The sequence below is a fragment of the Molothrus aeneus genome, chromosome 24 (assembly GCF_037042795.1).
Source record: "Molothrus aeneus isolate 106 chromosome 24, BPBGC_Maene_1.0, whole genome shotgun sequence".
Lineage (NCBI taxonomy): Eukaryota > Metazoa > Chordata > Aves > Passeriformes > Icteridae > Molothrus > Molothrus aeneus.
In genome coordinates, this window is record NC_089669.1 from 753767 (window position 1) to 778001 (window position 24235).

Sequence of the window (24235 nt, forward strand, 5' to 3'; positions counted from 1 at the left end):
ATTAGTGAAGTTTATTGTAGGCTCCGTGTGTGTTTACTATGTGTATATTACGTGCATATTTCAGGTATATTTACTTCCATGGGAGGTGGTGTCATTGTATCTGAGCCTGCACATGAATGATGGGCAAGTGCTGCTGTAAAACCTGCACGGTGCAGCTGCAAAAGGGACTTCAAACCCCTGTCTCTGGTGAATTCATGTGGTGCTGGCAGTGATGGGGAAGCAGGTGTGGCTGTGGGGATGCTCGGCCACAATGAAGGCTGGAGCAGTGGGATAGAGCAGTGGGTGTGAGGTGGGAGTGTTGCTCAGGACACGTCAGGGGACTGTGCTGAGGAGCCCCCCTGGGCTGGGTTCCTTTGTCAGGTAAAAGTAGAGACAGCCCGGGATCCAGTACCTCCCATTTAGGGGGGCAATAAATACAGGAGGGGACCTCGGGGATATAAACCCCAGGCAGGCTGGATGCTACGGGCACAGGATGCCCTGTCCCTCTCACCCTGTGCGAGCACAGGGGCTTTGTCCCTCAGTGCCTCCGGGCTGGGCAGGGCAGCCTTTGGCAGGAACAGAGCAACCACAGCAGCGAGGGACGGGGTGATGTGCTGTGTTCCTGGGAGCTGGCTGGAGTGAAACCAGCTTGGGATAGAGTAACCCCAGCAGCCGAGGGAAGGGGTGATGTCCCTGTGCTCACAGGAGCTGGCTGGAGTGAAACCAGCTTGGGATACAAACCCAATGTGCACACACAAAACAGCAGAAGGTGAGGTGAGGTGAGGTCAGCTTGCTTTTGGTGAAGCAGAGGTCAGTTCCTGCAGTGCAGTCAGTCATCAAGGAGCTCCTTCACAGCCTGTAAGTCGCCAGGAAGGTGGCGATGGCCACTGCTGCCACTGCCACCAGGAGAGGGATCCAGGGGCCGCGCTGTCTCTGCCAGGAGAAGCTTGTGTTACTGGGAGCGTGCTGGGGGATGCCACTTCCCATGGCCGTCCCAGCAGACGTGCCCTCTGCAGGGCACAGAGGAGGGGACGCGTCCCAGGCTGGTGTGCAGGCACAGAGGAGGGGACGTGTCCCAGGCCGGTGTGCAGGGCACAGAGGAGGGGACGTGTCCCAGGCCGGTGTGCAGGGCACAGAGGAGGGGACGGGTCCCAGGCTGGTGTGCAGGCACAGAGGAGGGGACGTGTCCCAGGCCGGTGCTCAGGGCACAGAGGAGGGGACGTGTCCCAGGCCGGTGCTCAGGGCACAGAGGAGGGGACGTGTCCCAGGCCAGTGCGCAGGGCACAGAGGAGGGGACGTGTCCCAGGCCGGTGTGCAGGGCACAGAGGAGGGGACGTGTCCCAGTGTCCCAGGCCGGTGCACAGGGCACAGAGGAGGGGACGTGTCCCAGTGTCCCAGGCCGGTGCACAGGGCACAGAGGAGGGGACGTGTCCCAGTGTCCCAGGCCGGTGCACAGGGCACAGAGGAGGGGACGGGTCCCAGGCCGGTGCACAGGGCACAGAGGAGGGGACGTGTCCCAGTGTCCCAGGCCGGTGCACAGGGCACAGAGGAGGGGACGTGTCCCAGTGTCCCAGGCCGGTGCACAGGGCACAGAGGAGGGGACGTGTCCCAGGCCGGTGCGCAGCGCTGGGGCCGGGGCAGGAGCTCCCACCTGGGCCTGGCTGCCGTGGGAGCGGTTCAGCTCGTCGCGGCACTGGCGCAGCCGGGTCAGGCACCACTGGTACTCCTGGCTGAGCGCCTCCAGCTCCGAGCGCAGCTCCGAGCACTGCAAGCACAGCGAGGGGCTCCCAGCAGGAGGGGTCCCCTGGGCTCTGTGCGCCCCCAGAGCGGCTGGGCTGCTGCAGTGGCTGCAGCGCTTCACCCGCAGCTGGGCAGGGCTCTGCTGAGCATCCTCGGGTACCTGCAGGGACAGGGCACAGCTCACAGTCACTGCAGTGTGCTGCTGGGTGCCCTGGGTACCTGCAGGGACAGGGCACAGCTCACAGTCACTGCAGAGTGCTGCTGGGTGCCCCGGGTACCTGCAGGAACAGGGCACAGCTCACAGTCACTGCTGGGGCACTGCCAGCTTCCCACACCTGCCTGCTTTGCTGCCAGCAGTCACAGCACAGCTCTTTTCCTATGTGCCTCACAGCTCTGCTACACTAAATTATAATTTTTTTTTTAATAAGTCCTTTTTAATAGATCCTTGCTGGCTTAACACTGCTATAAGAATTGAGGGGCTGTTGGTTGGCAGAAGGCTTGTTTGATGGCAAAGTGTGTGTAAAAGGCTTTGGTTTTTGGGGTTTTTTGCAGCCCAGTTGTACAGGCATTGCTTCTGTTAGCAGAGCCTTCCTGTTCTTTTTATTGTTGTTATTATTGCAAGCATTTTCTTTTCCTCCTTGTGTGCAGGGCCTTCATCAGGGGTTTGGGCAGGAGTGGGATCAGGATAAAACTTAGGGCAGGTAATCCTTACAGGAACCAAGCCTGGGCTACCTGCAGGAGCTTTGGTGTGTGGTGTTTCTGCTGAGTGACTTCCTCACCTCGTTCTCCTTTGCTGTCAGCTGGGATGTCCTTTTCTGCATCTCATCCTTCAGACTTTCTGTTCCCTCCTCCTCCTCCTCGGGCTGCTCTGACAGAACGTTTTGTTTTTCCTTGGCAGGAGTGAGAGGTGGGGTCTGTGTGGTGAAAACCTGGTCTAGAAAAGAGTCAGGCCTCTGATGAGAAACAGCTCCAGGCTCTGGGCTGGCTTTAGCTCTTGTTTACTCAGCACACTCAGGGATAATATTTGTGTGCTATGCACAAAGCAGAAGACACAGAAGCTGAGTTTGTTATCACTGTCTTTGCTGTAGCTACAATTTCATCACCTTAAGAGCAATATTTCTAAGCAGTTGCCAGAAATGGAGGGGAGGGAGAGTTAAAATACCTTTGTTATTGCTTTCTTTTTGTCAAGTACAGCTGTAATTGCAATTATAAACTGGAATGTGTTTTGTTTGGAAAAAACATGGCGGAGCCACTGAAGTAAAATTTGCAGTGAAATCCATTTATTTTTTAAAGTGCTTGCCATCATAAATACGCTTATGTTTTAATGTTAGCTAGTAAAACAATTCATTCTGTGTAGCTTCAAAATAACCTTTTATTCTAGACACTGCAGCCTTTTCCTAGAGTCAGGGCTAGTGTTCCTGTGGCCAGGGAGTGCTACGTGGGGGTTACAAAGTTTGCTGACCTGTCCTTTGCACCGTCACCTCCTGGCTCTTCTGTTGGTTGTTCTGGTTGTGGATCACGTCTGGGAACCCAAAAAGCATCATTATTGTCTACAGCACTAAAGGACGTCTCTAACTTTGTGCATTTCTGTGTTACTTACTCTGCAAATGGCTGATTGTTGCCTCCAGTGTTACTTTCTGCTCTTGTTCTTTTTGCAATTTATCTGAAATAAGGATAGAAGATCAAGGTTGGTGTAAATCTCTGTGTATATTTATGCAAGGATGGTATTTTCTGTTCTCCACATGTGTAGAGCGGGGCAGACGTTGTTGGCTGCCCTGGACTTTCTTCTCTGAAGGAATGTGATTTTTAGCTGTTTGTTGCCCTTTATGTTTTGGCAGCTTTTTCTCTCGTGCCTCGTGTTCAAGTTATTTATGGTTTATTTTAAAGCTGCTCATGCAAGACCCGTTATGAGATTAGAACTGCAACCCGCTTTCTCTTCCCTAATTATGTTTGAAAATAGCCATATGTGAGTTCAAAATGACGTGTGTGAGTTTCCTTGCTGTGTCTGAAGTGCTGCTTTAGGGCACCACCAGCTCCTCTGTCTGCCCTCACCACCCAGCACCGGGGGTGATGCCCTGCCAAGGGTGACAAGTCCTGCTCCAAGCTGAGGACACATCTTAGCTTTTTATTTCTTTTCAGGGCTCCCATCACATCCTTTCCTCTAGCAAAATCCCTCCTCTGAACTCTTTAATCTAGCCAGGACAACTTTTGGAGGGCTGTGGCAGTCAGCAGCGTCGGCGGCACGCTGAGGTGCGCGGTGCGCTGGAATGCGCGTGGCGTGCGCGCTGCTGCGAGCCCTGCGGAACGCTTCGGGAGCGCTTTCCTGGTCCCTGGCGGTTCCCAGAGGGCGCAGCTCCTGCCCCGGTACCTCGGATGTGGCGGATGAGGCCGGCCTGGCGGTCGTTGTCGCTGCGCAGGGCGCTGGCTCTCTGCAGCAGCTCCGTGCGCTCGTCCCGCAGCGCCCGCAGCTCCCGGCTCTGCCGCTCGCTCTGCGCGTCCGCTCGCTGCGCCGGGACAGACACACAGACAGACAGACGGACAGACAGACAGACACACAGCGGGCCGGCTTGGCAGGGCATCGCAGCTCACCTCGTGCTGCCCCCGCACCGCCTCCCGCCGCCCAGGCTGCTCCAGCCCCAGTGTCCAGCCGGGCCCGTAGGATTGTTCCTCTACATCTCTATTACTGATGAGGATCTTACTCTTCCAGTACATTAACTACAATCGACTTCCAATCCTTAGAATCTGGTTTAATCCCAGAGAAGAGTAATAAATATAATCCTATTCATACTGACCCTACGCATCCTCCTAACTTCACTAAACTTTTGACTCGCCCAAATAACCCCCGACTCAGAAAAACTGTCCCCACCCGAATGTGGATTCAACCCCCCTGGGATGCAGGGGCAGCCACGGCTGCTCTGGGCACCCAAAAGCAGCAAAATCCCAGAGCAAGGTGCTCCTGCAGGGAGCCCACGTACCTGGAGCTCGCTCTGTAAAGCCTGGAAGCTGTTCCTGAGCTCGGTGTGTGCTGCGCTCTCCTGGGTCAGTTCGGCCTTGAGTGTGGCATGCTGCTCCTTCCAGAGGGCGAGGTCCTCTCGCATCTCCGCCAGGCTTCTCTGGAGAGCAGAGAGGGACCCAGGGCTGGCTGTGACCCAGGTGTGGCTGTGGCCCAGGTGTGCCTGTGACCCAGGTGTGCCTGTGACCCTGGTGTCTGTGTGACCCAGCTGTGCCTGTGACCCGGGCCCCCGAGGATGCTGCCAGCCTGCCCTGGTGCCACCAGCCGGGCTGTGCTGAGCAGCGCTGGCTCCCCCAGCAGCAGCAGCAGCACACAGAAACCCGTGTGGGGCTGATGCCATCTGATGGACAGAGCCAAGCAGGGCAGTCAGTGCTCTCTCTGGAGCACTGTGCTGCCAGCAGGCTTGAGGAGCCCTGTGGTACTCGGGATAAAGCTCACTTGTCTTTCTGCAAATATGTTATCCTGTGGGTCAAAGCAATTTGCTGCCTCTTGGGGAAAAGCTATTTTCATATAAATGAGTAACTGCAGAAAAAACAGCTCTGGAGACCTCGTGCCCTGGTGTCTGTTGGTGTGAGCAGAGCAGGGAATGGCCCAGAGGGATGGTGGGAGGGAAGGGTTTGCAATTCAAGCTGACAAACCCGAGTACATTTCTCCAGCTGTGAGCTGCCTGTAACCTGATGTGCGGCTTTTGGAGTGAGTACAGGTTGCACTAAAGCTGCTTTGGGCTTTGCTGAGTACCTAAAACTTCATATTTTTTTATCTTTGCTGCTAATGGCAAGCCTGTCATCACCTTTCCCTGACATGTGGGTTTTCTTTGTCACAGCTGGGCTAAATTAAAGCCAGGCCAGGTGTAAGACATACTGCTCACCTGAGAGTTCTGCAGCTGCTGCTCTGTTAGGAGTTTTTCCTCCAGCATCTTCTGAAGAGCCTCTTTTGCCTTCTGCTCATAGGTCTGCTTCTGGTCCTCCATCTCGATCAGGATCTTCTTCACACACTCCTTTGAGTAACTCTTTAGAGAAAGAAAGAGCTTGAGGTGCTTATCTGTCAGATTCCCACCTTGCTGAACCTGGGTGTGAGCAAACCCAGAGTGTGCCAATGCTGCTGCTGATGTGCTGTGAAGCATTGCTTCAGCAAAGAGTTAAAGTCCTTTTTGGATAGGTATCTCATCAAATTGATGAGGCCTGGCCCAGTGGCAAGGCTTGGTTTTTGTTCTCCTGCCTTTCCTCACCCGTGCTTGTCAGTGAATCAGACATTACCTGGCTGCAGGCCTGCAGCTGATTTTCCAGCACCCGTAGTTTACACCTCAGTTTGTCCTCGTTCAGCTGACCCTGGGGAAAAGCAGTTGAAGCGAGATGTGAAATCATGAATGCACAATGTGCCCCCAATGTTTTGTTGGGCTGTGTTCTGATTCATGTTCTCCCTTCATCTGAAATCATATCAACGTCTCTTCAGTGCTGAGAGCTCAAATAAACCTTCCCAGCCTCAGAATAAATGGGATATGGGGGAAGTGAAACTTTTGTGCATTGAAAACCTGTCCTGAGGCAGTTTCTCTGGTTACTGAGTGCAGGTGCTGGCAGTGACATGACAAGTTAGGAGCGAGGGGATTTTGGGCCGTTCTGGCTGGCTTTGGCAGAAATGCAGCTGCTGCCTGTCCCCAGTGTTCTCTGCCTGTGCTCCTGCCTCGAGCTCCAGCTGCTGGAACAGTCCTGTCTGGCTGTTTTCCTTAGAAAATGGGCTGGGTCTGTGTTGCAACATCTGCAGTTGGGCAGGGGGATCGAGGGCACGGTGATGATTCATTTTCCTCACTGTCATCAGCTCCTCTCGGTGTTAGTCAGGCGGCTCAGGCCTTGTGGAAGAAGACTGCATGCAAATTCACATAACATTGCTAGAAAAGAGTTCACGTGGGCTGTTTCCCACCACCAATACTGAGAACACCAATATCCTCTCTGCCCACTGCCGTCTGAAGTCACGACTCTGACAAGAAACTCCTCGGTGTTGCAGGAATAGCTGACAGAGCCAAGCCAAAGCAGACTCCCTGCTGTCTCAGCACTGGTTAAATTTGCACAGAAGCACATTTACAGTCCCAAAGACTCCATCTTCCCAGTTCAGTTGTTGGTGCAAAGAGCTAAAGGCTCTTAGTACGTTGGTGGAATTTTGAAAAGCAATTTTAGATGTGCAATATTCTGCCTGGTTTTCCTCAGCTCTCCTCCTCTGCTGTCTGCACAGGTTCCAGCTGTGCACAGATGTGGCTGTGCCGGCCATCATCCATCCATCATCCATCCATCCATCCATCCATCCATCCATCCATCCATCCATCCATCCATCCCTCCATCCATCCATCATCCATCCATCCATCCATCCATCCATCCATCCATCCATCCATCCATCCATCCATCCATCATCCCTCCATCCATCCCTCCCTTTGCCAGCCCCACCTGTCTCACGGAATCCCTTCCCAGCAGCAGCATCTGCCTGTTGGCTCCAGCACCAAGGGGATTGTCAGGCTGCTGAAAAGCTGATTTTAGGCCAATGAAAAGCTCATTTTTAGGCCGATGAAAAGCTGATTTTAGGCTGATGAAAAGCTGATTTTAGGCTGAGGAAGAGCGGTGTGCAAGAGGCAGCAGCAAAGTCTCCCCTGTCCTGCAGCAGGGGCAGCGAGCAGCAAGGAGCACCCACCTGTTGATATTCTGAGGTTTCGTGGCCACTTCCTGCGCCTGTGGCTGGGTGTTTTTTCCTGCTCACGTTATATTGGAGGAGTGAGCAAAGGCGGAAGTTTCTCACCACAGGATGTGTCTAACACAAGGTTTTGTCCCCCCTTACCCAATCACTCGCTTCTCTGCCCCAACAGAACTTTCAAACCACTTTTTTTTTTTTTTAAATGCCACAACAGCATGAATTGTTTGGTTTAAGGACCCTATAAGAAAGCCTCATATATTACATAAAATGTATCATCTTAATTTTGCATCCTCATAGAAGTTAAAAAGGGCCTTTTGTGCTGTTTGTCCCACCCTCCCTGCGCAGAGGGGCAGGGGAGCCAGGGGAGGTGATGGGGGGTCCTGCAGCTCTCTGGTACCTGCCAGGATTTCTCTGAAGCCTGGAGCAGGGTGGACAGGAGCTCCTGTAAAATCACCATCTTCTGCTTGAGCAGCAGCTCACGGTGCAGGGCCTCCTGTGGGACAGGGACACGGTCAGTGGGGCCAGAGCTGGGGGCACAGCCCAGAGCCCCCAGCCCAGGGCTGGCCCTGCCTGGGGCTCCAGGTCTTTGTTGGCTTTTGTGGCCATGTTAAAATTGGGCTTTTAACACCCCTTCATTTAGCAATATTCATAATTTTAATAAGTATTATTCTTGATGAAATCCAGCTGTCCCAGTGGGTGCTGGGCACTGTTTGGTACCTACCTTCAGGTAGTTGGAGAGCTGCACCATTTCCTGAAAGGGAAAGGGCAGATGTTTAAAAATAGAATTGTTTCAGTTTATAAACCTGGCACGAACTTGCTACAAAAAACTAAATATCTTTCAATAAAAGTGAATTAACAGCCTATATTTGGGTGGAGAAGGAGAGCCTGCTGGGGTCCATTGGGTTAGTTTTTCCAGGGAAGTGGAAATATTTCCCCAGCAGTTTACCTTTCAGGAGTTCCATTACTTGTGCTTTGCTTACCTTATTTAAAACCGCTATTCCCCAGCTGAAATGGAAAACAGAGAGTGTTACTGAGGAGCCGGGGAGGGTCCCCAGCTGTGCAGCCTTTGCGGGGAGCACTTCGGGCACAGCCGGGGAGGGGCAGAGCTGCTCACTCCGTCTGCTGGCTCGAGTCCGTCAGTGCCGAGCTGCGGCTGCCCAGGGTCTGCGTCCCCGTGGAGGCCAAGGGCCGGGCTGGGGCCGATGCCCCTGCGGGGCTGTGGCCGTCCTCCTTCCGCGAGGGCGTCCCTCGCTGTCCCGGCGGGCTCTCCCCAGCCTCGGCCAGCAGGTTTCTCCTGCGGAGGAACTCGGCCTGCCGGGGGCTGGCGGCTGGCGGCGGTGTCCCCCGGCCGGGGGTGACGCTGGCCCTGCAGCAGGTGACATTGACCCTGCCCCGCCGCCGCTCCCGCGCCTCCTGCCGCCGCTCGCTCCTCTCCTCGTAGCTCTCCGCCCTCCTGGGCATGCTGGCCCTGTGAAACCAGCCCAGAACACGGGCGATCAGTGGAAATCTGCCACTTCTAGGGTTTGTGGGTGTGGGGCGTCAGGCAGTGCTTCTGGAGTGCCAGTTACATCCAGGGTACTTCCATGCTGTTTAGTTCGTATAAAATCTGCTCTGTAATTCTTTACACTGTCCTGGTGGTAGCTGTGGGGTGCTCAGAGCTCATTCCTGGTGCTTTCTTTTACTGTAGGGGCCTCCTTTGAAGGCAAGCAGCATTTTTGGGGTGGTCCCTGGGTGGGGAAGATGCCCACAAGCCCCAGCCAGGACACTGCATCAAAAGCTGATAATTTTTCAACTCATTTTGCTCCATTTTTGTGTGTTCTGTTCAGCCTCCACTCATCCATCTCTTCCCACCAGGAAAAGCTCAGTCCTCTCCCACCTGTGCTGCCCCTGGCTTGCCCAGCCCATCCCAGGGCTGTAAAAGCCTCAGCTCACCAAAAATGCACTGAAAAGCAGCATAAAGCTTAATGAAACACAGCCCATTACTCACCCCGGGCTGAGCAAACCCTGGAGGCTTTCTTGACAAGCTAATGCTCTATTTCCTCCTTCTGTTACCCCAAATTACCCTCTGTAATTAAACCTGTCCTCTATCTTTGCTTTCCATGCTGTTACACCTCTTGCTTCAAGGGAAACCAGGAAAACCCCTCTGCTTCTTGCTGGTTCACGTCACAGTTCCCCAGTGCAGGTTGTGTAGGCTGAAACTGGGGTGAAAAAAGAGGGAAAAGGTGCTGCCCTGGAGCCAGGTGCTGTGGGTGCTGCACACTTACCTGGTGCCAGGCTCCTGTGCTGCCCCTCGGGTGCCGTGCCCAGCCGGGTGCCACAGGGCAGGAGCACGCCCCAGCTGCCCTCCTCATGCCCAGCAGCTCATGCTGTGCTCTCCTGCTCTCTCTGTGGAACAGGAAACGCTGCAGCTGCGGCCGAGCCCCGGTTCCTGTCTGTGCCCGCAGCCTGGCTCAGCGGGGTCGGGCTTATCTCAGGAGCCCCGAGGGTCCAGCCCGGCCCCAAGCAGAGCCTGCAGCTCAGTTATCTCCTGGGGCATCTCCCCGTGCTGCTCTGTGACACTCAGGGCGAGCTGGAGCTGCCGGTGGCACTCGGGGACGGAGTTTCCCTGAGCGGCTTTGGGGAAGTACAGTAATGCTATTATTGTAAGGCCTCCTGCAGGTTGGAAAGAGGACAAAAAAGTGTGTTTTGGCAGCTGAGGAGAGGTCAGGAATGGCAGAAATTCATTAAGGTCTTTAGAGAAGTGGAAGCTTGGTTAATGCAAATCGGGAGGAGGTCGGTTTAGCCAGCTGGGCACTGATAAGGGCGCCCTGCCCTGATAAGGGCTGTGCACGTGGAGGAGGAACACCCAGAACAGCAGAGATCTCAAAGAACACTGGATTTATTTTTACAAAGACCGGCATGGAAGGGATGTGTGACAGAAATCTCCAGATTCAGAGACTCTCTCGTGGCTTTGGGTGGTTTGTGCTGCCTGGCCCAAAGCCTGGTCCTGGGCCAGGGCTCAGCTCAGCTGCCTCGGTGGCTCTCCAGAGGGAGCAGTGTCTGCAGGTTGAGCAGGAACCTGCTGCTGGGCAGGGCACTGGCAGCAGATTCTGCTGCAGCCCTTCTCTGAGCCGCTCCCTGGCTGCAAAAGCCCTTGACAAGAGCCCGTTACTAAAAAGGACATTTTTGTGCTGCCTTACAGAGTCCTGCAGTGTCCTGCCCCAGGCTGCCAGGGCATCAGCACAGGGATGCCCCAGGGTGTGGAGAGGGCACCGAGCAGCTGGGTTCAGAGCCAGACCCGTCCTGAGCAGCTGGGTTCAGAGCCAGACCTGTCCTGATTGGCCCCAGGTGTGTCAGGACAGCCCCAGGTGTGCCAGCACAGCCCAGGTGTGTCAGGACAGCCCCAGGTGTCCCAGCATGGCCCAGGTGTCCCAGGTATGCCAGCACAGCCCAGGTGTGTCAGCACAGCCCAGGTGTGTCAGGACAGCCCCAGGTGTGTCAGCACAGCCCCAGGTGTGTCAGGACAGCCCCAGGTGTCCCAGCACAGCCCAGGTATGTCAGGACAGCCCAGGTGTGTCAGGACAGCCCCAGGTGTCCCAGCACAGCCCCAGGTGTCCCAGCACAGCCCAGGTGTCCCAGGTGTGCCAGCACAGCCCCAGGTGTGTCAGGACAGCCCCAGGTGTCCCAGCACAGCCCCAGGTGTGTCAGGACAGCCCAGGTGTGTCAGGACAGCCCCAGGTATCCCAGCACATCCCCAGGTGTCCCAGGTGTCCCAGGTGTCCCAGCACAGCCCCAGGTGTCCCAGCACAGCCCAGGTGTCCCAGCACATCCCCAGGTGTCCCAGGTGTCCCAGCACAGCCCAGGTGTCCCAGGTGTGCCAGCACAGCCCCAGGTGTGTCAGGACAGCCCCAGGTGTCCCAGCACATCCCCAGGTGTCCCAGGTGTCCCAGGTGTCCCAGCACAGCCCCAGGTGTCCCAGCACAGCCCAGGTGTCCCAGCACATCCCCAGGTGTCCCAGGTGTCCCAGCACAGCCCAGGTGTCCCAGGTATGCCAGCACAGCCCCAGGTGTGTCAGGACAGCCCCAGGTGTCCCAGCACAGCCCAGGTGTCCCAGGTGTCCCAGCACTACGTTCTCTGGACGTTCTCCAGGCGGTAGCTGCGGCGCAGCAGCGATTCCAGGAGCTCGGGGGCGAGGCTGTGCAGGAGCAGCGTGCTGCCGATGGCCGGGCCGGGGTAGTGCAGCTCCCGGCGGCGCAGGGCTCCCGCCCGGATGATCTCCAGGGCACACTCCTCCTTGGGGGCCGGGCTGTCCGGGATGACGCGGGACACGGCCCGCACGGCGCTCTCTGGCACGGGACAGGGACGGGTCAGGGGGACGCAGCACCATCGGCGTTGGGGTGTCTGGGGCACCCCAAACCCACGGACCCAAACCCACGGACCCGAACCCACAGACTCTGGGATCAGACCTGCTTAACAAGGCTTAGAACAGTGAAAATAACAATTATAAATGTCCTTCCCGTCCCTTTGCTTTCCAGCTCTTGAGAGGCCACAGGACCCCCCTGAGTTCACGGAGCCTGGCAGAGTCCAAGGCCTCGGCGCACACTTTTTGAAGGGTTGGGGTCCTGTTTCCACAGCTGCAGAGGGAGGGGAGGCTGGCACCAGAGACGGGCTGGGCTCAGCTGGAATGGGCCGGGCTGGAATGGGGTCCTGGCAGGGCTGAGCTTACCTGTGTTGATGTAGCCCAGGATGCAGAGCGTGATGGAAACGTTGACCTTGTCTATGATGAGCTCCTGCCTCAAGGAGCTGAAAAATCCATCTAGGGCGAACTTGGTTGCAGAATAGGAGGCGGTAAAAGGGCCAGCAATTTTACCTGGAGCAGAGACAGGGCTGGGGTTTGGGTGCTGGGCAGGCACCAGGCTGCACAGCTCTCCCTTCCTCTTGCCCTGCCAGTAGCTCCAGTGCTGGGATTTAGGGTGTTGGAATAACCTGTCATGAATGCCTGAGAGATAAAGCACACTCAGGAATGTTCAAAATGTGACGTATGGCACAAAGGGCCTTCCAGAGCAGCTTCTGTATCCCTGCAGAGATGCCCACATATTGCAAATGTGTGTTCAGTGTGCGGCCATGGCTGTGGAATCACCTGCACTGCGGCGTGGGAAGGTGATCAGAGTGTGCCAAGAGCCCGACAGGACAGAGGATAAATTTCCCAGAGGATTTGAATTGTGCAGAGTTAATAATGTGCTGACCCTGAGCGCCAGCCCTGCTTGTGGTCCCTGCTCTGCCTTTTGGAGCGGAGCCTCCGCAGGGATCGTGGCAGGCAGAGGAGGGGCTGTGGGCAGGAGCTCACCTGCTATGGACGAGACCACCACGATGCTGCCCTCGCTCTCCTTCAGCAGGGGCAGGGCAGCCGTGGCCAGGGCCACGTAGCTCACAAAGTTGGTCTCCAGGAGGCTGCGCACGTGCCCCACGTCCCCGCTGAAGTAGGTGAAGCCACTCTGGCCGATGTGGTTCAGGATGAGCATGTCCAGGCCACCTGCGGGCGGAGCAGCTGTGCCACCAGCCACAGAGGCAGCACCTCCTGGGGGCTGGGCTGCACGGGGCTGAGCAGGGAGCACCTACCCCAGGTGTTCTCAGCCTCCCTGAGCACCTCCTCGGGCAGGCTGGGGCTGGCCATGGAGCCGCTGATGTAGCGGGCGGAGGCAGCGCCGAGCTCCAGGCACCGCTCCACAACCTGGAGAGAACGGGCTCCAATGGACTCCCCTGCAGGGAACCACCAGCCCAGGCTGCTCCTGTCCTGGGCCAGGCAGGGCTGGTGCTGGGGGAGCCCTGGGGTGGATCTGGAGGTACCAGGTGTGCCCAGGGTGGCACTGGGGGAGCCCAGGGGAGGATGTGCAGGTACCAGGTGTGCCCAGGGTGGCACTGGGGGAGCCCTGGGGTGGATCTGCAGGGTACCAGGTGTGCCCATAGCACTGGGGGATCCCAGGGGTGAATGTGCAGGTACCAGGTGTGCCCAGGGTGGCACTGGGGGAGCCCTGGGGTGGATCTGCAGGGTACCAGGTGTGCCCATAGCACTGGGGGATCCCAGCGGTGAATGTGCAGGTACCAGGTGTGCCCGTGTGCCCAGGCTGGGGTGAATATCACATCTGGCCCAGCACACCCCCCTCGCCATTTACTTTCTGCAGCTTGGCCTCTGTCCGTGCCGTGAGCAGCAGGTGTGCCTCCATCCGTGCCAGGTGATATGCCATCTGCTCCCCGATGCCGCTGCTGGCTCCCGTCACGATCACCCGCTTCCCCCGCAGCATCTCTGCCGAGGAGGGTCCAGAGCTCAGCCCTGGCACAGCCCTGGCTGCCCCTCTGCTCGTGGGCACCTCCCTGTCCCTGCAGCTCCCCCCTGTCCCTGCAGCTCCTCCCTGTCCCTGCAGCTCCCCCCTGTCCCTGCAGCTCCCCCCTGTCCCTGCAGCTCCTCCCTTTCCCTGTGGCTCCCCCCGTGTCCCTGCCAGCCTCGTCAGACCCCGCTGCAGTCTGACCCCAATCCCAGCGCGGTGGGGAGGCCTGAGCTCTGCACTCCTGCCCAGGGAGCAGAGAGAGCTGGCCAATAAAAGGATTGAATATTTAAAGTGGGAAAACTGCTTGTTTCCCAAATAAGTCACTTACAGGGGTCAGACACTGTGTCCCAGCAGAGCCGGTGTAGCTCCGCGAGCTTTCCCCAGCTCTGACCCCTTGCCTGGGGCGTTCTGACCTCCCCTCCCGGCCCTTCCTGGCTGTGCCAGCCCCGTCCAGGTCCCTGTGCTCGGCACACGCCGCCCCTCTGCTGGTGCTTTTGGAGCCTGCTTCTCCCAGGATTTACCTTCGCTGAAGTTCTCGGGTGCTGAGTAAAAATAAAAGGCCAGTGCTGCTCCCAGCAAAGGGATGAGAATCTTCAGCAGCAGCCCCATCCCTCTGCAGAGGAGAGGCAGGAACGAGACGAGCCCCGCGGGGAGGTGAAGGTGGCTGGAGCTTGCAGACGGGGCTGGGACGTTTTGAGCTGGCTCTTATCTCACACAAGTTTGCTGATGGACCTTTTCTTTGCCCTGCTGGTGATTCAGCAAACATTAACCTAATGAAGCGTGTGGCTTTGGACTTTAGGCTGTCCCTTTGCACCCTTGGCCTGCCAGGAGTGCCCGGTGTGCTCTTGGAGAGAGCTGAAGGGAAGGCACTGAGCAGTGGTCTGGTGGCTGGGACAGCAGTGTCCCCTCAGAGCAGACATCCCTGGGACCAGTGGACCTCCCTCTCTCCACCACTGCACCAGGAGCACCCCTTCCCTTCCTCGCTGGCTGCACGAGGATTTACTGAGCAGCGCTCCTGTACACGCTCACAGCCAGATCTGGGGGGAGCAGGGCTGGCAAAGGTTCCATTTTCCAGCCACTGCTGGTGATTCTGGGTTATCCTCTGGGATATCACCATGGGGGTAACATTGGCAGTTTGCTGGGTGGCTCTTACCCCTAAAATATATCCCTGTGGAGGAATCCACGGGGTGCAAAAGGCAGCAAAAGAGCCAAGTGGATGAATGGGAAACACCTTCAGTTTTCCCAGGGCTGTGATTCTGCTCAGCGTCTGCTGGCGGGTGGCAAATGGGTTTGAGGGTGATTTTCTGGAAGTTTAAAGGGCAGAACCCACTCTGTGTGTGCTGGTTTGTGTGGGTAAGGAGAAATTAGGAAGGAATTGTTCCCTGTGAGGGTGGGCAGGCCCTGGCACAGGGTGCCCAGAGCAGCCGTGGCTGCCCCTGGATCCCTGGCAGTGCCCAGTGGAGCCGTGCCCATGAACAGCTGAGAAAGGCCATAAAGCCCTGCCAGCACACGCAGAGCTGTCCGGTCAATACACTTTATTTAATAATTAGCTCAGTAATTAGCGTTGCGCGGCCGGGCGGGGCCCGCAGGACACGGAGCCGCCAACGCGGGTCCCGCTCAGTCCCGGCGGGCGCCGCCAGCGCATCGCGAACCGAGGAACGGAGGAACGGAGGAACGGGGCTGGCCGGGACCCTGCGGTGACAGGGAACCCTCCCTGTGACAGGGGACCCTCCCGAGGCCGGGACTCTGCGGTGACAGGAAACCCTCCGGTGACAGGGAACCCTCCCTGTGACCAGGGGACCCTCCCGGTGACAGGGAACCCTCCCGGGGCCGGGACCGTCCCGGTGACGGGGACCCTCCGGGGGTCGGGACTCCGCCGGGCCGGGGCCGTCCCGGGGTACGGGACCCTGCCGGGGGTCCCGGGCCGGGGCTCAGTGGGGCGGGCGGGGGGCGGCGGGCAGGCGGTAGCGGCTCCGCACCAGGTAATCGAGCAGCTCGGCGGCGCAGTCCCGCAGCAGCAGCGGCAGCCGCGTGGAGCTGTAGCGGTAGTAGAGCTCCCTCCGGCGCAGCGCTGCGCCCTTGAGGATCTCCAGCGCGCACTCGTCCCGCGGCGCCGGCCGCTCCTGCAGCACCTCCGCGGCCGCGCGCACGGCGCGATCTGCGCGCCCCCGCGTCAGCGCCCGGCACCCCCGGGATGGGGCAGAGAGGGGGCACCGGGGCATGGGGGAGAGCGGGGACCCCCGGGGATGGGGGGGAGTGGGGACCCCCGGGGATGGGGGGGAGTGGGGATCTCTGGAAGATGTGCAGCCAGTGGGGACCCCCGGGGATGCAGAGAGAGTGGGGATCCCGGGGGATGCAGAGAGAGTGGGGATCCCGGGGGATGCAGAGAGAGTGGGGATCTCTGGAAGATGTGCAGCCAGTGGGGTTCCCCGGGGATGGGGGGCCAGTGGGCACCCGAGGGGGTGTTGGGCTGTGCCAGCTGTAAGCAGTGCCCAGATTTACGTGGCACAGGGCAGTAAATGGCTCTTGAGGCTGTTCTTTGGGGGCAGACAGGTGGGATCCCCCCCTGCAGCAGGGGTGACAGGCTGGGGTGGGGCAGAGATGGCAGGAGAAGGAGCCAGGGTGGGGATGCCCAGCCCTGAGCAGGGCTGGCCCAGCTCTGCTCTCACCTGTGTCGATGAAGCCGAGGATGCAGAGCGTGATGGAAACATTTATGCTCTGAATGGCGAACTCCTGCCTCAGGGAGCTGAAAAATCCATCCAGGGCAAACTTAGTCGCAGAGTAGGGGACGGTAAAGGGGAACCCGACTTTACCTGGGCACAGAATGAAGTTCTGTGTTAGCACATGAGGCTGCTCTGCCTGAGCTGCTCTTCTGCGCTCCCTCAGAGACAGGGTTTTACCAGGGAAGTGTCATCCTGGCACCTGAACAGCAGCTTTACAAATATTCTTGCTGGCTTCCAGCTCTTAAGGCCAAAGCTGTGGCTCACATCTCTGCTCAGGGCATGGGCAGCCCACAGGAACCACAAAACCCTCAGAGGGGAGAGATGGAGAAAAGCTGAAACTCTTGTCCCTGGCCTGAGCTGCTCACCAGAGCACTGACCAACACAGCACTGTGGGGTTTAACTGCAGAGCTGGCCAAAAACCAAACGGGGGCGATTGGATTGACCAGAAAACAAATTCTATCAAGAGAACCCCAGACCCATCTGGATTTGGGTGTTGGGGCTGGTTTTGGTGGGGTTTGTGCCTGGTGTCTCTGTGTGCTGCTCCTGGCCCATGTCGCCAGCCTGGTGGCACTGCCCACTCACCTGCCATGGATGAAACCACCACGATGCTGCCCTCGCTCTCCTTCAGCATGGGCAGGGCTGACGTGGTCATGGCCACGTAGCTGAGGAAGTTGATTTCCAGGAGCTTCCGGACGTGCTCAACGTCCCCGTCAAAGAAGCCAAAGTAGGATGCACCAACGTGGTTCAGAATCAGCATGTCAAGGCCTCCTGCAGGCAGAAAAATGGGCATCAGTGCTGGGGGGAGAGGGCTGCAAGCAGCAAAACATCATTTTCTGGGAGCAGAATAAGTGCAATCCAAGGAAATCAGGTTTTTGGGTCAGAGCTGTTATCTCCGGAGCAGGGATACAGCCTGGATGGTGGCTGCCAGTAACTATTTTGTTGTGATATATTGTTTTAGTTCAAAACACAAATGCCATGTCCCAAGGGAGATCATCCCCGAGCTGTCTGGGGGCTGGGGAGGGAGAGGGAGAGGGAGAGGGAGAGGGAGAGGGAGAGGGAGAGGGAGAGGGAGAGGGAGAGGGAGAGGGAGAGGGGAGCTCCCCATGGAGCTGGTGCATTTCTGAGCCGTGACCCTTGGCCGCAGTGGCCAGGGCTGTGGATCCCCTGGACTCTGGCACTGGGCTGATGAAACCCAGGGCTGTGGCACTGCAGCAGGATGCCAGGAGGCCACAGAGCTGAAATCCAGAGCGCAGTTCAGTTTGAGAGGCAGCATGCAGGCAGAGGAGCGGGGCTGCGAAGGGCAGAGTTAGGGGAGGTTTTTCCTGTCTCTCCCTTTTTGCACGTGGCAAACAGCACGGCCTGGATGCTGGCAGTGTGCAGAGCAGGCTCAGACGTACCCAGTGCTGTCTGTGCCTCCCTCACCACGTGCTGGGCGAAGGCCGTGTCCTCCATGGAGCCGCTGACGAAGCGCGCGGAGGCTGCTCCCAGCTCCAGGCAGCGCCGCACCACCTGCACGGCAGCGGGGCTCAGCAGCCTGCCCAGCTGCTCTGGGAGCCCTTCCCTGCTCTGGGAGCCCCATCCCTGCTCTGGGAGCCCATCCCTGCTCTGGGGACCCCTCCTTGCTCTGGGGGCCCCATCCCTGCTCTGGGAGCCCCCTCCCTGCTCTGGAACCCCCTCCCTGCTCTGGGAGTCCCATCCCTGCTCTGGGAGCCCCCTCCCTGCTCTGGGGACCCCTCCCTGCTCTGGGAGCCCCATCCCTGCTCTGGGAGCCCCATCCCTGCTCTGGAACCCCCTCCCTGCTCTGGGAGCCCCATCCCTGCTCTGGGGACCCCTCCCTGCTCTGGGGACCCCATCCCAGCTCTGGGAGCCCCCTCCTTGCTCTGGAACCCCCTCCCTGCTCTGGGGTCCCCTCCCTGCTCTGGAACCCCATCCCTGCCCCAGAGCCCCCTCCCTGCCCTGGAGCCCACAGGCTCTCAGGTGTGGGTGTGGGAGCTCCCTGTGATGTGTTCCCACCTAAAACCAGCGGTTTGGGCTTTTGGGAGTGTGTTTGGAGCCTTGTGAGCTTCAAAGGGAGCCTGGGAAATGATTCCTTGGGTGAGCGCGTTACCCGAGGCAGTCTGGCTCCTCCTGCCTGCAGGCTGGGCTGGAACTGCAGGGGCAGCAGCAGGGGCAGGAACAGCAGCAGGGGCAGGGGCAGGGGCAGGGGCAGGGGCAGGAACAGGAGCAGGGGCAGGAACAGCAGCAGGGGCAGGGGCAGGGGCAGGGGCAGGGGCAGGAACAGCAGCAGGGGCAGGGGCAGGAACAGGAGCAGGGGCAGGAGCAGGGGCAGGGGCAGGGGCAGGAGCAGGGGCAGGGGCAGGAGCAGGAGCAGGGGCCTGCCGTGGAATGAGGGTGTGTGGGGATGTGTGTGCAGCTCAGACACTGCGGCGTGGAGTGTGGGGAGCTGTGTGTGCAGGAGGGACTGCCAGGTGTGTGTGTGTGTGAGTGTGCAAGAGGGACTGCCAGGTGTGTGTGTGTGTGTGTGTGTGCAAGAGGGACTGCCAGGTGTGTGTGTGTGTGTGCAAGAGGGACTGCCAGGTGTGCAGGAGCTCTCAGGGCACAGGGGTCTGCCATTGTGACCCGTGCCTGTCCCCATGCCCGGGTGTGACCTGTGCCTGTCCCCATGCCTGGGTGTGACCAGTGCCTGTCCCCGTGCCCATGTGTGACCTGTGCCTGTCCCCATGCCCGGGTGTGACCCGTGCCTGTCCCCGTGCCCATGTGTGACCTGTGCCTGTCCCCATGCCCGGGTGTGACCCGTGCCTGTCCCCGTGCCCATGTGTGACCCGTGCCTGTCCCCATGCCCAGGTGTGACCCGTGCCTGTCCCCGTGCCCATGTGTGACCCGTGCCTGTTCCCATGCCCAGGTGTGACCCGTGCCTGTCCCCGTGCCCATGTGTGACCCGTGCCTGTCCCCGTGCCCAGGTGTGACCCGTGCCTGTCCCCGTACCCATGTGTGACCCGTGCCTGTCCCCGTGCCCAGGTGTGACCCGTGCCTGTTCCCATGCCCAGGTGTGACCCGTGCCTGTCCCCGTGCCCATGTGTGACCCGTGCCATGGCTGTTCCCATGGCTGTGCTGGGCTCTGGGCGAGCCCTGCCACGAGCCCCAGCCCTGCCCATTTACAGTCTGCAGCCTGGGCTGTGTCCGTGCCGTGAGGAGGACGTGGGCGCCCATCCGTGCCAGGTGATATGCCATCTGCTCCCCGATGCCCGTGCTGGCTCCCGTCACGATCACCCGCTTGCCCCGCAGCATCTCTGCCACACAGACACAGCCCCTGCAGTTAGCCTCAGGCCAATAGAAAACCCTTACAACTGAGAATTAAAAAACCCCTGGGTGCCCTTCAGATCAGCAGGTAACTGGAAGGGAAATGAGTGTAAAGCATCCAGCACCCGCAGGGCTCTCCCATCCCATGGAAAAAGCTGCGGAGCTGCTGCAGCTCCCCGAGGAATGCAGGGACACAGGGACAGCTCTGGACTCTTCCAGCAGCTTTTTCCACAAGCCAGGACGCAGTTTATCACCACCCCAAGTATTCTGTAACAAAAGCAACCCACTGAGTGCGTGCTCCAGCCTTTAGCACGTACAAGCCCCATTTATAAACTCTTTTCCTGCACTCAGGAAAATGGAGCACTCAGTGCCCTCTCCCCCTCACCCCCTGCCTCACCTGCTCCCTCAGGAGGTTTTTCTGCACAGTCCTTGCTCAGTTTGGTTTTAAATCTTTGTTAAAGCCCCTTTCAGTATCCACCACCACACAAAGGCTCGGCCTTGGTCCGAGCTCTGACTGGTTTCTGTGCAAAACACCCAAATGTGGCTTTTTGTCGTTTTTTCCTTAAAGCCAGAGTCACTTTGGATACTTACCCGGTTTGAAAGCGTCCCTCGCAGAATAGAACCAGAAGGCCAAAACCAATCCCAGGAAGGGAATGAGAATCTTTTGCAACCGACCCATCCCACTGCGGAGTCAGGAAATACAGCAGGAGAGAGAAGGAAGGAACAAAAATCCCTCAGCAGAGCTGCCCCTGAGGGAAGCAGCGGTGTCACCCTTTAAAAACCCGTCAGTGCAGGAGCTGCGGCTTCCAAAGCCCTGGGAAAGCACGGGTGGGGAGATGGACGAGCCAAGCAAAGCCTTTGGTTTGCTCCCTGCAGCTCGGCCTGGCCCCAGCGGGGCTGTTTGGGTCCTGCCCGGCTCTTTTCATATTTCCTGTCCTACATTAAAATGCAGAATTTTGCACAACACCCTGGAAGAGGTGTGTCTTTGCTGAGCAGCATCAAGTTTCACTCGGAGAACATCAGAGGGAGCCCAGTGCAGGTGGTTCAGCGCTGCCCCTCATTCCTGCTCGCCCTGGGCACGGATGTGGGCACGGGGACACCCCCAGCTGGTGCTGGGCTCCCAGGGCAGGGCTGCCCCTGGGGCTGGCAGCAGGGACTGGGCAGCTTCTGCACCCCAAACAGCCCCAGGAAAGGCTGAAGGGTTTTCTGATCCCGGCTGCTGCAAGCCTTGGAGGGGCAGAGCCCAGGGCTGTGCCCAGAGCTGTGCCCAGGGCCCAGAGCCCAGAGCTGTGCCCAGAGCTGTGCCCAGAGCCCAGAGCTGTGCCCAGAGCTGTGCCCAGAGCCCAGAGCTGTGCCCAGGCTGTGCCCAAGCTGTGCCCAGGCTGTGCCCAGAGCCCAGAGCTGTGCCCAGGCTGTGCCCAGAGCTGTGCCCAGGCTGTGCCCAGAGCCCAGAGCTGTGCCCAGAGCTGTGCCCAGGGCTGTGTCCAGAGCCCAGAGCTGTGCCCAGGGCTGTGCCCAGGGCTGTGCCCAGAGCCCAGAGCTGTGCCCAGGCTGTGCCCAGGGCTGTGCCCAGAGCCCAGAGCTGTGCCCAGGGCTGTGCCCAAGCTGTGCCCAGGCTGTGCCCAGAGCTGTGCCCAGAGCTGTGCCCAGAGCCCAGAGCTGTGCCCAGAGCTGTGCCCAGAGCCCAGAGCTGTGCCCAGGCTGTGCCCAGGGCTGTGCCCAGAGCCCAGAGCTGTGCCCAGGGCTGTGCCCAAGCTGTGCCCAGGCTGTGCCCAGAGCTGTGCCCAGGGCTGTGCCCAGAGCCCAGAGCTGTGCCCAGGCTGTGCCCAAGCTGTGCCCAGGCTGTGCCCAGGCTGTGCCCAGGCTGTGCCCAGGGCTGTGCTCAGAGCCCAGAGCCCAGGGCTTTGCCCAGGCTGTGCCCAGGGCTGTGCCCAGAGCTGTGCTCAGAGCCCAGAGCCCAGGGCTGTGCCCAGGCTGTGCCCAGGCTGTGCCCGAGCCCTGCTGCTCCTGGCTCACCTCTCTGGGGTGGCCCGGGTGGATTCCCCCCCCAGGTCCCTCCTGTGCCCAGAGCTGGGGCGGTGCTCCCGGGGATGCTCCTGCCCCCTGCCCCCTCCTGTCCCGCCAGACACCGGAGAGGGGAGCGGGAGCTCCGGGAGCCCTGCAGGGAGCTCCTTGCAGGGCATGGCTGGGCTCGGGCAGGTTTGTGCAGGCAGCTCCAAGGCTCAAAAACACTTGGCAGGAATTTGGATTCCGCTTCTTTTTTTTTTTTTTTTCCTTTTTTGAGTGATATTTGGCTTTTTTCAAGTCATCATCAAATCTTGGTCAAATGCAAAAATTCCCTTTTTTTTCCCCCTCTTGCTTTCCTTTATCTCATAGACATTAAAATATTATTTTTCCTCCCCAGTTGTGCCAGTGCCCTTTGCCATGAACAGAGCTCTGATTCCTTTCTTTGCAGGCAGGGCCATCACAATGCTGCCCTCAGTTTCTTTTCCCCCTGCACATCCTGCAGACCCCGTGGCTGCCAGGCTGCACCACTGGAAATGCACTCCCAGTCCCAAGGGAGATGAGAGGCTTGGAGGATGGCTTTGGTTTGCTTTGACATCACATTTCTGCACACTGCTGGCTTAGAGAAAACACTGTGATGTTTAAGTCGTTTCCAAGCCCTAATTTTGTGTTTATTCCCTGTGTGACCAAATTGGGAATTGCTGCCTTGGAATTCCATTGTTGGAACAGGGGCTGCTCGGAGCCTTGGCCGCTGCCCATGTTCCCAGTGCCCTTGGAGCTGGGAGGCTGAGGCTGATATTCTTATCTGCACCCCTAAATTTAGCCTGGCGGCCCCTGGAGTGTCCATGTGCACACTCCAATGGCACTGAAGGCATCCAGCCCCTGCCTTTGCAGTGGCTGAGCTGGGAGGGGAGGGCCTCAGCCCCTGGGATGGGGCTGGGTGACAGCTCCAGGCTGCAATCAGATCTGTGAAAGGTGGCCACAGACAAAGACTCACCAGATTTTGTGCCAGATGCATTTTTTCCTGAGAATTTGATGTACCAGGGAAGTGCCACGTTCACAGGTTGGAATAAACCACATTCAGACAAGTCTCAGAACAACAGAAATCACCCTCCTGGGAGCCCAGCAATGTAACTCAGCCTGGGGCAATGTGTGGCTCTCCCCGAGAGTTTCCTCCTCAGGATCTGGGTTCAACTCAGCCTTAAATGCTCTCCCCAGCTGCTCACTGGTCCCATCTGGTTTCTCTCTGCTCTATCCCAGTGTTTATAATTAAACAATTTTGTAATTGGCACCTCGCAGGGGCTGTGGCCATGGCCCCGTGTGCTCCGGGCTGTGGGGTGGTCTGGGATGCTGTGGGGTGGTCTGGGATGGTCTGGGATGCTGTAGGGTGCTGTGGGGTGGTTTGGGATGGTCTGGGATGGTCTGGGATGCTGTGGGGTGCTGTGGGATGGTTTGGGATGGTCTGGGATGCTGTGGGATGCTGTGGGGTGGTCTGGGATGGTCTGGGATGCTGTGGGGTGCTGTGGGGTGCTGTGGGATGGTCTGGGATGGTCTGGAATGCTGTGGGGTGCTGTGGGATGGTCTGGGATGGTCTGGAATGCTGTGGGGTGCTATAGGATGCTGTGGGGTGCTATAGGATGCTGTGGGATGCTGTGGGGTGAAATCAGGGATTAACACAGAGTCTCAGGCCCCTGCAGTGCCCGGGGCCAGGGCAGCAGCCCGGGCTGGCCCCAGGCTGGCCCAGAGGGGTGAGCAGGGTGCAGTGCCCAGCCCGGGGGCAGGGGCAGGGGCAGGGCAGGGGCAGGGCTGTGCTTTAGCTGTCTAATCCCCTTAGCTGTCTTAGGAGCGGCTATTTTGACTGTTCCCAACCCTCTTTGCTTTAAGCTCATCACCTCGGGGCTGGAGCCCTGGGAAGAGGAGGAGCAGCAGCAAACCCTCGGTTCTGGGGGGCACAGCCTGGCCGGGCTCAGCTGGAGCCCCCCGGGCACCTCAGGAGCTCCCTGTCCTCCCTTCTCCTCCCTTCCCCAGGACCCCTTCCCGCGGGGCAGGGTGAGACAGCCAGGACTGGCCGGGGAGAGGTGATCCTGGGCACTGAGGGTGATGGACACAGCTCTGGGATGGGCTGGGACTGTCCCGTCCCTGTGATCTGTGTGAGCTGACAGGACACAGCTCTGGGATGGGCTGGGACTGTCCCGTCCCTGTGATCTGTGTGAGCTGACAGGACACAGCTCTGGGATGGGCTGGGACTGTCACCTGGCTGTGACTGATCCTGTGATCTGACAGGACACAGCAGCTCTGGGCTGCCCAGGACTGTCCCCTCGATGTGATCCTGTGATCTGACAGGACACAGCTCTGAGCTGCCCAGGACTGTCCCCTCGATGTGATCCTGTGATCTGACAGGACACAGCAGCTCTGGGCTGCCCAGGACTGTCCCCTCGATGTGATCCTGTGATCTGACAGGACACAGCAGCTCCGGGCTGCCCAGGACTGTCCCC

At 58.8% G+C, this 24235-nt stretch overlaps 3 protein-coding genes across 3 annotated transcripts; all 3 read right to left on the minus strand.

Annotated features, from left to right (window-relative positions):
* Positions 1–9770, minus strand: TRAF3IP3 (TRAF3 interacting protein 3). The gene is made up of 15 exons (XM_066565044.1): positions 9673–9770; positions 8819–8876; positions 8523–8736; positions 8389–8413; positions 8130–8159; positions 7806–7901; positions 5989–6060; positions 5601–5741; positions 4695–4832; positions 4088–4223; positions 3320–3382; positions 3182–3241; positions 2499–2653; positions 1631–1879; positions 1–906 (listed from the first exon to the last, which is right to left on the minus strand). The coding sequence occupies exons 1-15, from the start codon at positions 9757–9759 to the stop codon at positions 829–831; spliced, it is 1602 nt and encodes a 533-aa protein (XP_066421141.1). The 5' UTR covers positions 9760–9770; the 3' UTR covers positions 1–828.
* A 1742-nt stretch (positions 9771–11512) lies between these two features.
* Positions 11513–14322, minus strand: HSD11B1 (hydroxysteroid 11-beta dehydrogenase 1). Its single transcript, XM_066565318.1, has 6 exons — positions 14235–14322; positions 13561–13691; positions 13007–13118; positions 12735–12920; positions 12114–12257; positions 11513–11733 (listed from the first exon to the last, which is right to left on the minus strand). The coding sequence occupies exons 1-6, from the start codon at positions 14320–14322 to the stop codon at positions 11513–11515; spliced, it is 882 nt and encodes a 293-aa protein (XP_066421415.1).
* Positions 14323–15644: 1322 nt separating this feature from the next.
* On the minus strand, positions 15645–20662 carry LOC136566247 (11-beta-hydroxysteroid dehydrogenase 1-like). Its single transcript, XM_066565317.1, is given in 9 exon segments — positions 15645–15871; positions 16383–16526; positions 17019–17204; positions 17834–17945; positions 19596–19726; positions 20328–20419; positions 20519–20591; positions 20594–20624; positions 20627–20662. Coding segments are annotated over 9 exon segments (1032 nt in total).
* Between the last annotated feature and the right edge of the window lie 3573 nt (positions 20663–24235).

What these genes read in the sequence shown, in the direction of transcription:
- HSD11B1 (XM_066565318.1), bottom strand. Translation starts at nt 14,322, where the DNA reads ATGGGGCTGCTGCTGAAGATTCTCATCCCTTTGCTGGGAGCAGCACTG. An exon ending in CAGAGGCCAAGCTGCAGAAA is followed by an intron (nt 13,119 to 13,560) that starts GTAAATGGCGAG and finishes CGTTCTCTCCAG; the next exon opens with GTTGTGGAGCGGTGCCTGGA. An exon ending in GGTGGTCTCGTCCATAGCAG is followed by an intron (nt 12,258 to 12,734) that starts GTGAGCTCCTGC and finishes TCTCTGCTCCAG; the next exon opens with GTAAAATTGCTGGCCCTTTT.
- TRAF3IP3 (XM_066565044.1), bottom strand. Translation starts at nt 9,759, where the DNA reads ATGAGGAGGGCAGCTGGGGCGTGCTCCTGCCCTGTGGCACCCGGCTGG. An exon ending in CTTCAGAGAAATCCTGGCAG is followed by an intron (nt 6,061 to 7,805) that starts GTACCAGAGAGC and finishes GCTTTTCCCCAG; the next exon opens with GGTCAGCTGAACGAGGACAA. An exon ending in CCTCATCCGCCACATCCGAG is followed by an intron (nt 3,383 to 4,087) that starts GTACCGGGGCAG and finishes TCCTTATTTCAG; the next exon opens with ATAAATTGCAAAAAGAACAA.